At 41.9% G+C, this 14,935-nt stretch overlaps 2 protein-coding genes and 1 non-coding gene across 3 annotated transcripts; 1 reads left to right on the top strand and 2 right to left on the bottom strand.

The window, feature by feature from the left end:
• Positions 1 to 1,589: 1,589 nt before the first annotated feature.
• On the bottom strand, positions 1,590 to 6,585 carry rps27.2 (ribosomal protein S27, isoform 2). Its single transcript, XM_061081449.1, has 4 exons — positions 6,527 to 6,585; positions 4,943 to 5,051; positions 3,860 to 3,970; positions 1,590 to 2,540 (listed from the first exon to the last, which is right to left on the bottom strand). The coding sequence occupies exons 1-4, from the start codon at positions 6,530 to 6,532 to the stop codon at positions 2,512 to 2,514; spliced, it is 255 nt and encodes an 84-aa protein (XP_060937432.1). The 5' UTR covers positions 6,533 to 6,585; the 3' UTR covers positions 1,590 to 2,511.
• On the bottom strand, positions 4,088 to 4,219 carry LOC133014826 (small nucleolar RNA SNORA13). Its single transcript, XR_009681501.1, has one exon. It is a non-coding gene; the product is annotated as a small nucleolar RNA SNORA13 (small nucleolar RNA).
• A 1,225-nt stretch (positions 6,586 to 7,810) lies between the features above and the next one.
• Positions 7,811 to 12,637, top strand: rab13 (RAB13, member RAS oncogene family). Its single transcript, XM_061080668.1, has 8 exons — positions 7,811 to 8,307; positions 9,012 to 9,072; positions 9,333 to 9,393; positions 9,497 to 9,574; positions 10,168 to 10,257; positions 10,613 to 10,678; positions 10,822 to 10,872; positions 10,993 to 12,637. The coding sequence occupies exons 1-8, from the start codon at positions 8,184 to 8,186 to the stop codon at positions 11,062 to 11,064; spliced, it is 603 nt and encodes a 200-aa protein (XP_060936651.1). The 5' UTR covers positions 7,811 to 8,183; the 3' UTR covers positions 11,065 to 12,637.
• The last annotated feature ends 2,298 nt before the right edge of the window (positions 12,638 to 14,935 follow it).

Genomic DNA, 14,935 nt, shown 5'->3' with positions numbered 1-14,935 from the left:
TTTACACATTCTCAGGTTCTTCCTCTGAGCAAACTACTGAGAGGAGTCCTAACACATTGCCCGTCTCCTCCATTAGGAGCTAGTCTTCAATTAGCCAACCCAAAGCTGTGTGCTCAACCCCGCTCTGCGCCTCCAGCAGCCGGTGTTTACATCGTCTCTGCCACACTGTTTTCTCCCCTCAGCTCATTTCCCCCAATCACTTCGTTCACTGCCTTCCTAAAGTAGCTGAACAAATATTTTGGCACTTTAATGAGTTTCCCACCAAGAACAACTGCGTTTGAACATGATTCAGTAAGCTTTACCAACTCATTACTACCTCCAGGAGGTTATAGTTTTTTCATTCAGCAGTATTACATGGAAACTACTGGATGGATTACCACCAAACTTGTTGGAAGGATGCAGAACGGGTCAGGGAAGAACCCACTTATCGTCAGTGATTTCACAGAGAGTAATTCATGGATCTCGGCGAAAAAAATCTGCCATGTTTAGAGGACTGATATTTTGCAATGTGCCATTTTTTCAAATCCAAATACAGATCTGGATCAAGAGAATTTAGATGTGGTTTCATGAGAGCATTTCTTGGCCTTGTGGAGATATTGCACTCAACTGTGCTCCTCATCTAATTCAGTGTCATGCAGTCGGGGGTGTACAGCTGCAGTTAAGAGAGTTTGACCGACAGGAGCTGCAGTTTAAATGCCTCTAATTCCTCACAGTGACTTCTGTCTTTCCTTTGTAAGTGTTCTTTCTCCCATGGTGCCGACACACACACACACACACACACACACACACACACACACACACACTCACCCTCCGAGCACCTCTATTTAAACCACATGGTCAGAATAATTAATGCAGGACATGATCATAGAGCCAGCGATGATTTATATCAAGCTGTGAAGAAGTGACATGACTGATTGTTTTACCAGTTCACCAGGCTTTAAACGCTCAGGGCCATTCAGGAGTAGCATCCATCAAAGTGACCCTCACTCACCGAGGGGTGTGTGCAGTGTATATATGTGTGTGGGATTCTATGTGTATGCATGTACATGTGTCTATACACTAATTTATCAACTCCCTGACTACTCGGTTTGATACCAAAGTCTCTTTAGAAGTCAAACTAATATCTGTGAAAGACTTTGTGCAAACCTCCCAACCTGCTGCGCTGTATGAACGTGCGCTGCTTGTACTGTAAAGTGCTTTGATCGGTCAGTAAGACTGGAAAAGGGTTATAGAAATACAGTCCATTTAGTCCTGTAAGGTTCAGTGTTTAGCTCTGGGAACCATGAATACAATGCAAATCAAATGTTTAGGTTTTACCTGAAAAGAATTTGTAAGAAACAATATATTATTTTTGTGTCAGTACAAGCTAAATGTATATGAATGTATGCAATCCATGTATGATCTTAAAAGGGTGTTGTATTGTTACAGTATGTTGTTTATTGTGTGGATAAACAAAAAGAAAACAAATATTCACTAGCTCTACTGTGTAAATAAGATTTAAAATCATGTAGATGACTGTAGGAAAATACTCAAACTTGTATTCCTTTAAAACATTATCATGTATGCATTACTCAGTTACCAGGAGGCAATTTAGAGATGAATCAGTTTCCCATTATTTTATTTGCAAGCTGTGTCAAATATGTAAGCAACACACAGAAAAATATCACTATAGCAACAAGAAAGTTGTCATTGAATCATTCCCTCTTCCGATTCGTCTTTATTCAGTGTACAACTCATTGCTTTCAGAGCGGACACGCTCAAAACCTCACACAAAAGCCGAAGTTAAAAACTGCGGGTCACAAATCTTTTTAACTAGTGTGATTCCTCTACATGGTCCCACTCCCACTTTTCCCTCCCAACTCCACCAGAATTTATTCTGCATTATTATTTTCACAGGAAGCTCACAAGCACATGGAAATTCACATCCATGGTGGATGTTCATTGTGATCAGTCATTTAGTGTCACAACCCTGTTTTACAAGCAGCAGGAAAAACAGGAAGTGCCAGCGTTGACTTTCCCTGAATCAACCCTCGATAAGACCGAGAGCAGGACGCCCTGCACTGAACCCTCACCACTGTCCTTGAAGCAGGCACTGATAAAAAACATTCTTTATCTGAAATGCTCACTTCACTGTGGCAATAACTTGGTATATGAATATTTGAGTGTCTGGATTTGTTACCAGCTCCAACACACAGATGTTCAGCTGTGCAGAGTGAAGCTTTGAGGTCTGACCTTCAGACAATTTAAGAGCCATCAAGGGGTAAATACAAAAAAATGGATGACAAACGTGCAGGATTATTTTATCCAAAAAAACCACCAAGCCTAAATTGATTAAGCGGTAAGATTTAATGGATGTGTGGTAGTAATGCGGCCAAAACAAGACCAGACATTCCTGTCAATAGAAATGATTTGTATTCCCGCTCTCCATTCCCTGATTGCTGCATCAGCTCCGTGGCAGTGATACTTGAAGTCCAGCAAGTTTTCATCATACTCCTCCTCAATGGTGTCCGACTAGTGCTGTTTCCTCCTGAATGAACAGCCTGAGGGGAAGAATCAAAACGCTGATTAATCATAAATGTCTGAAAATGTTGAAAAAGCTCATTAGAATTTCACAAGGCTCAAATGTCTTGTTTTGAGAAGAAAAAGGTGGCAATACTTTATATAGCTGACTTAAAACTTTCAGTTGCCGATACGTTGCTTTAAATCGGTTGAGCAGCACCATAAATGATGTGCACAGCCACCAACAATGGACTTTGACTTCTTTTGTTAGTGAGATTTGTGTTCTACATACAGACAGATGTTGTGGATTTGGTTGGCGTTCCTAATAAAGTGGTAATTGAGAGTATGTGTTGTCAGATGTGTATTTCAGAGGACATGGTGGTGATTAACAGTTCACAGGCAGTCAGATAAGCAGGGAGGCTTTTTAAACTGGATCTAACAGATAAGGCTGATAAAACTCATGGAGCTTTCGGTCTTTTCAAAGACTGATTCAGCTTCAAACAAGTGCAGCGTCAGTACTAAGGGTTACAGCTGCACCCATAGTCACACTGAGCAGAGCGCACTCACAGGCCCTTGGTTACCAAGGCAGCAGAGCGGTGAACAGAGTGGGTGGTGCGGCGCATCATCGTTTTGTCAATGTACTCTGACTGGTGAAGAAGTTGTCACTATATTTTATTAGAGGTTTCATCAGAAGAAGCAGATTATCTTTTCGCCTGAAAACTATAACCTGACACACTGGGTCAGAGAAGTCGGACGACGCGAGTTTGTGTTTTATTTGTACTTGTGGTCGATCGTGTAGAAATGGATCAGTGATGATGAATTTCTGTCACAACCACAAGAGTTGCTGTACGCCTTTTTAGTAACCCTGTTCACGACCAGCACAATGAGAGGGCAATACAAAGGCGAAGATACAAGTGTATGTGTGTGTGTTCGAGGTAAGAAGTTCTGATATTCTACAGACAAAAATGGGATTTGGAAATAGTGAAGACTAGTTAGTTGCATGGTATAAGTGTAGAAACCAAATTATGTCCACAGACTGCTTCTCAAATGCATTTGTGTCCTGATTGTCCACTCTGTGTCCTCCACTTTTGTACGGAAGCAACGCAACGTTAATAGCTCTCTCCACTGATAGGTCAAGAGGGCATGCACTAGGTCAAGCAGACAGTGAGCGCCCTCTGCTGGATTACAAGGCAAACTGCTTTGGAAGATTATATTTTAAATCAACAGGCCATCACAGGTTGAATATTAACTTTCCCTGCCACGTTCCAATGAACGGAGTGAAAAGTGACAGCCCCGAAACTGTTTTGCATTGTCACGTGTACATTTAGTATGCATACACGATTTAGCAGTGTCCTTGTACCTTCTGTCAGACGAGCTTTCCCTCCCGTGGGCTGGCAGAGGACCGTGGAGCAGCCGACGCACAGCACCACCGTCTGAGCGTGGCTGAACACTGTGGTGATCTTGTAGCAGCCTGCAAACAGCACATCAACACTCAAATGATTAACTGAGGCCCTGAAGCTGCTATGGAAGAAAGAAAAGCAGCCTCACACTTCAGAGCTGTTACATAACGAAACAAATTGAATGTACTCGGTGTCCTTGCAGCTGTTTGTAAAAAGGAGTCACTGGAAACTCATTTCACAGACAACCACAAGTGTCACTGTATGCCTTATTTGACACCCCGATCACTACGGGAATAATGAAAGGGCAACACATAAAGGCAACGCAGCAAGGACAATAATGATTTATAGCTTTAAACTAGATTTAAATGAAGTCTTTCAGTTGAACGATGCAGCAAATCTAGGAAATTATTGACATATTCTTGAGTTTGTCAAGGGCAATTATTCAACCCTTTTATAATACTGCAGATTTTTAAACCTTTATATAATCTAGATAATGTGACCTGAAGTTGGATCCAAATATGATTTGACTGAACTCAACGACACTTCATTTAGCTTCGGCTGTGACGTGCTTCTACAAACACAATCCAGGGACGTGTTCAAGGTCACTCCGTGGTGAAAACTAAAGCACTGACGCAAAAAGTAAGACAGGAGTTTGTTTCTTTTCTCCAAAGGGTCGATGGGTGTAAGACCATTTGCAAGATCTTAAACATTAGACTAATTTACATGGATAGCAATAATCTGATATTAGCCCATAGTCTGAATAAGACACTGTCATGTAATCAGCCCAAATAAGGTCATACTCGGAAGAAGCAATAATTCAATTAAGACTTGTGGAGTATTCTGACCGTACTCGCATTATGTCGTCATGTATACGTCTTATTTTTGTGACATTGACAAAGCATTTGAAAAAAAATCACTGAGGACCACATGGTCTGACTCCATGCAACTCTAGTTCTAGGGAATTATTTTTTCTTTAGTTTAGGGACATTGTTGTACGACCCTGATATGAACCTTTGTATATTACGTCATGGAAACAAACTGACCTGGACATTTGACATCCATAAAATATGAATTAGGACTCTGCACAAGACGTTTCTTCTTGTGTCTCCTCTTTTCCAGCTCGGGACTGGGGTTCAATAGATCTTCGGCGAGCTGAAAGGAAATCAGACATGACATCAGTTGGTTTGAACATTTTCAGACTGCTTGGAATTTTACTTTTATTTATAATAAAGTAGGGCTGGGAAATAAAACAATATCCAGAATCATCGCAGTATAAATCTTGACGATAGAGATAACGAAATTATAAATCGATGTTATGCTTGTGCAATAGTTGATTATTTTGCAACACGTTTTGTTTATTCTCAGCTCAAAGAATAATATGAAAATGCACAACCCTCATTCAGGAGCACAAAATAACTCTTAAATCTTAATTATAATTAAAGCAGATTATCTTTTTGCCTGAAACTATAACCTGACCCACTTGGTCCGTGAAGTCGGACGACGCAAGTTTGGATTTTATTTGTACTTGTGGTCAATGTGTAGAAATGGATCAGTGATGATGAATTTCTGTCACAACCACAGGAGTTGCTGTACGCCTTTTTAGTAACCCTGTTCATGAATAGCACAATGAGAGGGCAATACAAAGGCGAATATACAAGTGTGTGTATGTTCAAGCTTAGAAGTTCTGATATTCTACAGACAAAATGAGTTTTGGCAATAGTGAAGACTAAGTTAGTTGCACGATATAAGTGTAGAAACAAAACTCTATCCACTAACTGCTTGTCAAATGGATTTGTGTCCTGATTGTCCACTCAGTGTCCTCCATTTTCGTGCAGAAACAACGCAATGTTAATAGTTCTCTTCACTGATAGATCAAGAGGGCTTGCACATACAAGTGTGGGTTTTGTTTATTCTCAGCTCAAAGAAGAATATAAAAAGGCACAACCCTCATTCAGGAGCACAAAATAACTCTTACATCTTAATTATAATTCAAGCAGATTATCTTTTCGCCTGAAGCTATTACCTGACACACTGGGTCCATGCAGTAGGACTACGCAAGTTTGTGTTTTATTTGTGCTTGTGGTCGATCGTGTGGAAATTGATTATTGATTATAATTAAGATTTAAAACCAACGTAAGAGACCCAAAAGCAAGATCAAAGGAATGCGAATGATGCAATTAGAAGGCCAATATATTTGAGTGCAATCACAGAGATCAAAGGATAAAATTAGAGATTTTGAGAAGTTGAGTTTAACGTCACAAAAACAAAATGGCTAATGTGGAGAAGACGAAACGCGGAAACAATCGCTCAAACTGAATAATCTGACCAGATGTTCGTTGCTAACTTTAACACAAAGGCAGGTTTCATTTATATCAACATTAATGTCGGTATTAAAGTCCCTTTGGGCGGTTTTGAGTCCGATGCTGAGCGAGCACCCGGGGAGCCTCGTGTGCTGACCATGTGCTTCGCCATATTTAGTCTGTAACTCTTCACATCTTCACATTTATATACTTCCATCAGCACTAAATCAACACAAACTTACGCACTTTACTGTCACACTAACTTATCTCCGTCAAAAACACGTGATACGGTCTGAAAACGACATAGAAACAAGTGGGGATACTCACAGGCATGACTGCTGCGTCGTGGTAGCTCACCGGAAGTACAGAAAGAACTACTCAGTGACGAACCGGAAACTGTTGGAGGACTGAAAACCCGGGAGAAAGAAGATAAAATAACTTTTTTTAGAAATTTGTAATTATTATTATCGCAATAATAATTTATTATTATCATGTATCAGCTTGATGTTTTGACAGTTTATTATCATAATTTATATTTACCGATGACTTTTCTTTACTTCGTGTTTCCTGTGTTGTGAAGCCGGACGTTTGTGTTTCAATTGTTTGTAGGAAGGTTAAATTTAGAAATACAAAACGTCTGTAATGTATATGAAACACTACATATTACTACACGAGTCAAATAAAACATATATACAGTGAATAATTCTGGGTTCATCTGGTTGATCATCCAGCCTCATCTATAAATTAAAATGTAAAATAAATGATGTAAATTATATTTTGTGCTTACTTTAATTTTATATCTTTTGTGAAAGTACAATGAACAATAAACAATAAACTTGTGTGTGTTGTAGGTCTCTTAGTAAGAGTTCATTGGTTGATGATTATGACATAACCTGTGTCTTTGGGTGTCCTATTCACCACAGATAAGATAAGATAAAACGTTATTGATCCCATAGGCAGGTCTGAATGAGGTAGACAAGAGACTCAAAAAATAGTAGTATGTACATTATATACAGCTTTCACGGGAGTGGTTTGTATAGAAATGTTATAAAGTAAAGTGCAGTGGAACAGGATGATTGCCCAAATAAGTAGAACAAACATTTTTATATGAGTGACATGACCAGTCAAGTATTTTATTTTTCATTTCAGTTTGGTATTGTAGAGTCTGACAGCATCAAGCTAAATTTACTTTGTTTATTTTCACTTTCTTGTTCATGATGTTCATGCTAAGATCATTCTCTATTCGACGAGCCTGCAGCCATGGACACAGCGGGGCCTCGTGGTGGAAATACTTATTATTTATTCTGATTATATATTATTAGATATTTTAATAACGAAAAATCCCCTCACAACTCATAATGGTAGTCCTGCAGAGTAGCTCCTGACGGCCCTCTACTGGTTTATGACTTTTAATTAAAGTTTCCAATAAAGACCGCAGCTTGTTTCTGTGGCGATCATCAACTTTTACACCAGAAAAGCTGAATCAGTGGTTTCTCTTCCCTGTGATGTTTAATATAACCGTTATTTCTCTGATCAAACAGCGACACCTAGTGTTGAAGCGGGGGGGCTGGGCCATTAAACTCCCACGAAGCACTCCCTCGCTACGTAGCCTCCGTGCGGATCCGGGATCTGGGCCGAGAGAAAAAGTTGGAGGCTGAAAAAAACACACGTCGCCACCCCGGTGTGTTTTCACAAATGGAGAGAAAGTGAGTGTGTGGTCGCCGTGAAACGAATCTGGAGCTGATCCGAGGACGACGAGGTCTGATCTGCGGTAGATTGCTCAACTTTGGATGGAGTTTGTTTCGTTCTCCAGCAGACAGACGCAGCGAGGGGGGGTCGGAATTTACCGGTGACAAATCTGGGAGTGAGAGAAAAAAGGAGAAGAGGATCCGCTCTCTACGACAACATTTGAAAACAACAACTCAAAGGAAAAACAAGTGGAGATTTAAAAGCAGCCTGAGAGGATCTTTTAACAAACTGAGTCATGGCGAAAAAGTATGATTTCCTCTACAAATTGTTGCTCATCGGGGACAGCGGGGTGGGGAAAACATGTCTGATCATCCGCTTTGCTGAGGACAACTTCAACTCCACGTACATCTCCACCATCGGTACGTGTGATCTCTGCCCGTTGACCTGTGTGATTAACCTGTGTGACATCACCAGCTGATGCTTCCCCAAAGAACTTCAACATTCGAGACGTGTGTTTGCTGAGGGTTTCATTCTTCCTCCGGTTCAAGCTCCTGATCAAACTGGTTCCTCACATTTGTCATGTCTCAACTAGTCTGAGCTCTCCGTCATTTCTTCTATTTCGTCCCTCATCTGTTTTTGTTTTCTTCTCCTCCCCGTTGAATGTGTGTTCCCTGACCCCTCTCCCCCTCTTCCCCTGATCTCAGATCTCATTCCTCTCTGCTCTCAGAAGGTCCACCCACCCTCATTCCTATCTTTTTGCCATCTCTATGCTCCCTGAAGAATAGCTGGCTCTCTGGCATGCACAGTCTTTTTAGCTGCACAGGACACCCCCCCTCCCTCTCTCCTTTGCCCCCTCGCTGTCTGTCAGTCCAGCAGGAAGAAGAAAGCAGGACTCACAGACAGTGTGTCCTGCAGGCCTGTGAGCAACATCTTTCCTTTATGTGCACCCAGGGGGTCAAAATCAACCATGAATTCCTCCCCACCCGAGTGAGGGTGACCTATATTCTGCAATGTGTGTGTGTGTCTGGGTGGGTGTGTTTTTAGTTAATATCTGAGGTATTTAACTCATTCTCTGCCCTCTCCTCCTGTCTGCACCCTCTCCCGTCCTCTTGTTATCTCCCAGGCATTGACTTCAAAGTGAAAACCATCGAGGTGGACGGGAAGAAAGTGAAACTACAAGTCTGGTAAGAGCTGACACGTTGAGTTGTGTTCCTCTGTTCTCTAACTGACTCAAACTTAATTTTTCCGGAGAGGAAAGAGGAACCTCCCTGGTTCTCCAAATCCAGACTTTGTGATAGTGGTTTTATGTCCATCACGCCCTCACTGCATGGCATGTGCGTGCGGTGTTACAGCCACATGTATCCAGTGTAAAATGCACCACTCTGCATTCAGCTACAACTCTGCGTCTCCCTGTTTATATAAAGTGTGTTTGTGTGCTTTATAGGGACACAGCAGGGCAGGAGAGGTTCAAGACCATTACGACGGCCTACTACAGAGGAGCCATGGTGAGACGCCTGCTGCACAAGCAGACTGGAAAATCGGGCTGACATCACTGGCCCTTTGTTCTCGCTCTGTACCTTTTGACTGACTCTCCCCTCTGTGTGTCAGGGCATCATCCTGGTGTACGACATCACGGACGAGAAGTCCTACGAAAACATTCAGAACTGGATGAAGAGCATCACGCAGGTGAGGCTGCTTCCCCCTTGGACCTAAAAATAGTGCGCAGTCAGTTGGGTTTGTGTTAGTCACAAGGACAGGCCTTGAGTCACCAGTGGCCGTTGCATCACTGGCGACCTTAAAGGAAGAGTTCAACCTTTTATCCTTTTATTCAATTCAAATGAATGCAATACATCTCCATCGATTTTTACGTTAGAGGGTTTACATACTCTTTTTAAATATGGTTTTCGAATATTTGATGTAGCCTATTTAGTATTACATGCATCTGTTTACTCACTGCATTGTCAAGTACCTTTACACAAATTCATTAAGATGAAAGAAAAATACGCTAAAGTCTTTGTGATGTGAAAATCAACCATTGCTGATCAGTATGAATTCAGACCCACAGTCAGTGCCCTTATGAAAGATTCTCTACTTCCATTCTTATCTAATGAAACATTTTATCTGACAGCTGCTGTTGAGGCCTCTGGAGCTCAGATCGTTGTGGTTCTTCACTCACCTCATTTTTTCCGATTCTTTAATCTCTTTATCTGTGTCTGCCAACCTCCGTCAACCCAAACTCTGTGTGCCCCAATCAATTAATTGCATTCCCTGTTTCCCAGAACGCATCAGCCGGGGTCAGTCGGATGTTGCTAGGCAATAAGTGTGACATTGAGGCAAAGCGGAAGGTTACCAGGGAGACGGGAGAGAAGGTGAGATGACCCTGAGAGGAATTTAATTGAAGCTCATGTGTTATATTGTTTCGAATTTGGAGAAGTGTCATTTGGAGTCAGTGTAAAATCGTCCCTCAGGGAATAGTGGAAAGATGAATAAATGATAAGAGTCGGTGTCCTATCAAGCAAAACTAAAATGCAGCATGAAAATGAAAGTCATGTAGAGAGAAGTAAAAGAAAGAAAGAGTGTCTTCTATCTTTAAGATGGAGTGATTATTTGAAGAGGGGCCTGAGTGTGATAAGATTTTAATGAGTTACTCTAGATAAGAAGCAGGAAGGGATTATTGCCCACATCCTGACCCACTGTAACTATAAAGCTTTGTGTCGTCAACAGCTGGCTAAAGATCACGGCATCAGGTTCTTTGAGACCAGTGCAAAGTCCAGTATCAACGTCGATGAGGTGAGCCGGAACAAAACACACAGTGACCTCACACACCTCAGAAAACTTTAACCTATTAACTTTTTTTTTTTTTTATGATCAATGCTACAGAACTTAACTTAACCTCCACTCTCACTCTTGTTATCTTTCTGTGTTTCCTTTAGTCTTTCCTGGCTTTTGCAAGCGACATACTACAGAAATCCAGCAAGAAACCAGTAAGAATAAGGAGACTCGTTGTAACAACTAACACTGAAGCATGTGTTCCTCCATGAACACGGGACGACAGACAGATGTTGTAATGCACATGTCTGTTGTGTCTATTCTTTGTGTTGCAGGGCCCCACAGGTCGAGAGGTGAAAATCACCAGCAGCGCAGGGAAGAAATCCTCCAATTGTGCTCTTCTCTAGACATGACACTGGGGAGCTCACAGAAGAAACACCCAATATGAATTTAAGATTCATGGGGAACAACAGTACAACAGGGTTTTTGTCTCCATCTGGTGGGTTAAATGTCAAAATACAGCCAGGTGAATTTTACAGCAAAAATTATTTATGGATATCTCTTCTGAGAAAGTGCCTGTGTTTTATATTGGACATATTCTCTGCTGGTACATCTACTGTGATAGCCTTAATGTCATGAAGAGTTGGTGGAGTCTTGGATGACCCTGATAGAAACTCAAAAACCACCTTTAATACCGCTCTACATTTTCATTTCCACTTTTGTATTACTCTGGCTTATCAGCAGCACCGTCTTATGTCTTGAATGAACTTCAGCTCTGTTTTAAAAATATATATTTTCTGGACTTGGTAGCTCTGTAGAAAACATCACACCTCGGCTTGTTGAACCATTTCAGTCATTTCTTTTGAGTGAACTTATACAGTAGTAGTTTGTGGCACAGGAAGAGTTTTTTTTATATATATACATAAAGCTCACACAAAAGGCCCCTGGTTGAAAACCTTTTACCCGAAACATAATTTCTGTTAACCTTTTGAAATGCAGATTTCAAGAGGTGATGGGCATTTCAGTGATTCTGTTGGATGGAAGTCAGATAGATAATAGGATTGAACAATAAGTTATAAAAGGCCTTTGGTTAGCAATGCACTTTCATGTTTGTCTGTTCACTTCTTCCAATTCATTGATTTTTTCAATATTACAACAGCAGAGACACGTAGACTTCCCTTTCATGCAGTGCCACATGAGAGACAGACATTCGGTTTCTCTGGATTTTTAGTGGCACAGAAACATACTCCAGAGGCGTCCTTAACCAAATATGATTTATATTTACATTTACTTTTTCTATGTGTATTTCTATGTGAACTGTTGATGGGGTTCAATAGTGCACAGCAGTATAATGAATTCCACAGAATCTACAGCACAAGAAGAACAATATGACTCCATAACGTGGAAATCTTATTGTTATATCCTTTATGACGAATTGAGAAGATGTTCTTTGTATTAATTAAATGAGCAAGTTGATGTTGGTTGTTCATGGAAACTGAAACAAACACTGCTGGTAAACTGGCTTAATTTTTAACGGATGCATGGATCGAGTATGTGGTAGATGGGAGCAGTGATAAGTGCAATATGAGAGGATGCGTGAGATAAAAGAATGATGGATAAAGCAAGTGGATGGACAGGATGTAAGAGCCTGGGAAGCAGCAGCGCTCCCGTGTCCCTCATTTTCAATTGATTTAGTGGATCTTGCCTTTTATTTGAAGTGCCTGGTAAATTTCTGACCAAACGCAACCACACATTAGCTACATCTGACACGATATGTCTCTCTGCTCAGGCAGTTTTCAGAGCAGCAATTGAGATGGCTGCAGCTCATCTGATCCTGACAATCTCTTTTTATCCTGCACAGACACACTGAGTTTCCTGTAACAAGTTTCTGTCACTTTTGTTTCTTTTTCGTTCCGCCACAAAACTCTGTACGAGGTTTACAGATGTTTCACTTGCTGAATAAAAATTTGAAACTGTAAACGTATGAGTATGTTGTATTTTGAATCTGTATGTTCACACAATAATATAATCTGTGGATTATCTGGGCTACCTCAGGCTTTTATTATATGGGGTCAAGTGAAGAAGAATTTATTTCCATAACTTAAAGTCACAAATGTACCTCAAAGGGTTAGTCTACGTAGACATAAGTTACAAAAGAAAATTTACTATTATGGAAAATCAATCTGGACAACTGGAATACGTGCAAACATATAGGGTGAAAAGATGAAGGATGGAGCCATGCACATATATATTGTATAAGGATGAGGTAAGCTTTGCTTTCAGTCCAAACATTTTACTCATCAGTATGATCTTTTTTACACCCTCACACCTTAAATACCATGTCACCCCACTTGAGCACTGCGCTCACAGAGTTCAGGGTTACTTGTGGTCCCCAAAGTGTTTAAAAGTAGAATAGGAGCTAGAGCCTTCAGCTATCAAGCTCCTCCCCTTTGCAGTCCTATCCCAGTTTCAGTGTCTGTGTTTAGCCCAATGAGACAAATTGTGATTTTTGAAAATGAGCTTTACACATAAAACATGATTGATTGATGACAACTGCAATTGTTATCTGGCTGTTCAAGCACACTGGTGCATTCCTTTCTCACTTTGAAATCTGTTTTCACCATTCGTTTTAAGTCAAAATGAATTCATGCAGGTGCCAGGAGGTAGATTTGAAAGACGCATTGCTCAGCAGTCCATAAGAAGAGTCTCTCTAACTAATTAAAGACCATGGCCCAAAAATCTCTTGCTTGAAGAGGATTTTTTTCATAACCTGACTTTCTAAAACGTGTTCTCCTTAAGGGTTCAAAACTGCTAATAAATTATGTATTTAGCTATAATAGAACCAAATAGTTACAGCACTGCAGCCAATAACGCCTTAGTGAATAGTGGTTCTGTGTGTGTTGACTCATGCAGTCTATGGAGTTGATATCATGGGATTTCAGGCACCCTCAGGGACACTCGTTCCCACTTCAGGACCCCACGTTACCTTCTCTTTAACCACTCTCCTCCCGGTGCAGCGGCCTGGATCTGCACTGACACTCTTTCCCTCTCGTTGCTGCAGCAGCGGGATCCCGAGCTGGAGTGTGTGTCGCTAGGCAACCGCCCCTCCCTCGCAGCATCAGCACCACAGACGGTGTGTGCACGCGCTCTGCCGCATCTCCGAGCGGCCTGCACGTTCTCTGCGTGCCTTGTCATCACGCATCGGGCAGGTTGGCGAACACGACTCATTTCCTCTCGCACAGTGTCAGAGCCCAGGAGCCGAGGAGAGGCGAGAAGAAGTGGAGGAGAAATAAAGCTGGAAGGATTTCAATTGAAACATGAGAGCCGGGACTTAGGTTGGAAACTGGCTATGTTGATATGTTCCTGTGACGTCTGGTGGGAGGCAGCGAGGTAAACGTCCGCACACACTAACACACGGGATGCCCGCGTGACTGCAGGGAGGAACGAGGCGGAGTAGGAGGAGAGGGGTGATGGTGATGGTGGTGGCGGTGGTGGGGGTCTAGGTTCGTGTGGACAACCGCAAAAAAAAAAAAACCCCGAGGTGGAGCTGTCAAGAGATCGAAGCCTGCGGGGGAACGATTCATCCCGGAGAGGCAGCTATTTTTGGTGCAGTTTGAAAATCGATGGGGGCTATTTATTTCCTGTTCATGTCGAGGTGATCTCTCTCTCGGATGTGATCCTGGAGCTTTGCTTCCCCACACCGTGTCTTCTCGTCGGTGACCGGATGAGGTCCTAGCACAAGGATTGCAGGAGGGTGGGAGAGCACATGATCGGATTTTTTTTTTCATTTCATCCTGAGTGGACACACGGAGTGGCCCGGCTCCTGTCATCGCCGCTGGGGGGGTGAAAACAGCGAGTGATCAGCTGTTTTTCTGTGGGATGCTTCAGAGTTTGCGGCCTGCTCGGGTCTCCAGTTACCGCAATGCCACTGGCGAGAGGAGGGGAGAGGTGGAAGGAAGAAGATGGAGAGCGGAGGGAGCAGCAAAAAAGCAAATGAGTGAAACAATAATGTGAAGATTGCAACAAAAAAAGAAGAAGAAAGAAGCCCAGTTGTATGTGATTGTGATATAATCAGAGAGAGACTGAGTAGGAGGAAGATAAAGTGTGTACAGTGGATACAGGCTGTGGGCTGTAACGGCCTGTGAGCTGTATGAGGTGAAAGAGACACTGTATTGACTCTGAAACGTCAAATGAGGAGAGTAAGGTGGCTGCGAGTGAGTAGCGGCTGCTCCTTTCTCAACTTTCTGCTGACAGAGTTCTTGGACTCAGTGACTGGAC

Source organism: Limanda limanda, chromosome 11 (assembly GCF_963576545.1).
Source record: "Limanda limanda chromosome 11, fLimLim1.1, whole genome shotgun sequence".
Taxonomy (NCBI): domain Eukaryota; kingdom Metazoa; phylum Chordata; class Actinopteri; order Pleuronectiformes; family Pleuronectidae; genus Limanda; species Limanda limanda.
The sequence above is the reverse complement of the archived record's forward strand: the minus strand, read 5'-3'. Positions and strand labels throughout refer to the sequence as shown.

Bases quoted from the DNA above. Each gene is read 5' to 3' on its own strand.
- rps27.2 (XM_061081449.1), bottom strand. The intron at 3,971-4,942 runs GTCAGTTTGTTT...TGCTGTTTGCAG, and splicing joins TATGGATGTCAAATGTCCAG to GCTGCTACAAGATCACCACA. The intron at 2,541-3,859 runs GTACAAGGACAC...TCTTCCCCTCAG, and splicing joins GAAAGCTCGTCTGACAGAAG to GCTGTTCATTCAGGAGGAAA.
- rab13 (XM_061080668.1), top strand. From the start codon at position 8,184: ATGGCGAAAAAGTATGATTTCCTCTACAAATTGTTGCTCATCGGGGAC. The intron at 9,575-10,167 runs GTGAGGCTGCTT...CCTGTTTCCCAG, and splicing joins GGATGAAGAGCATCACGCAG to AACGCATCAGCCGGGGTCAG. The intron at 10,258-10,612 runs GTGAGATGACCC...TGTCGTCAACAG, and splicing joins CCAGGGAGACGGGAGAGAAG to CTGGCTAAAGATCACGGCAT.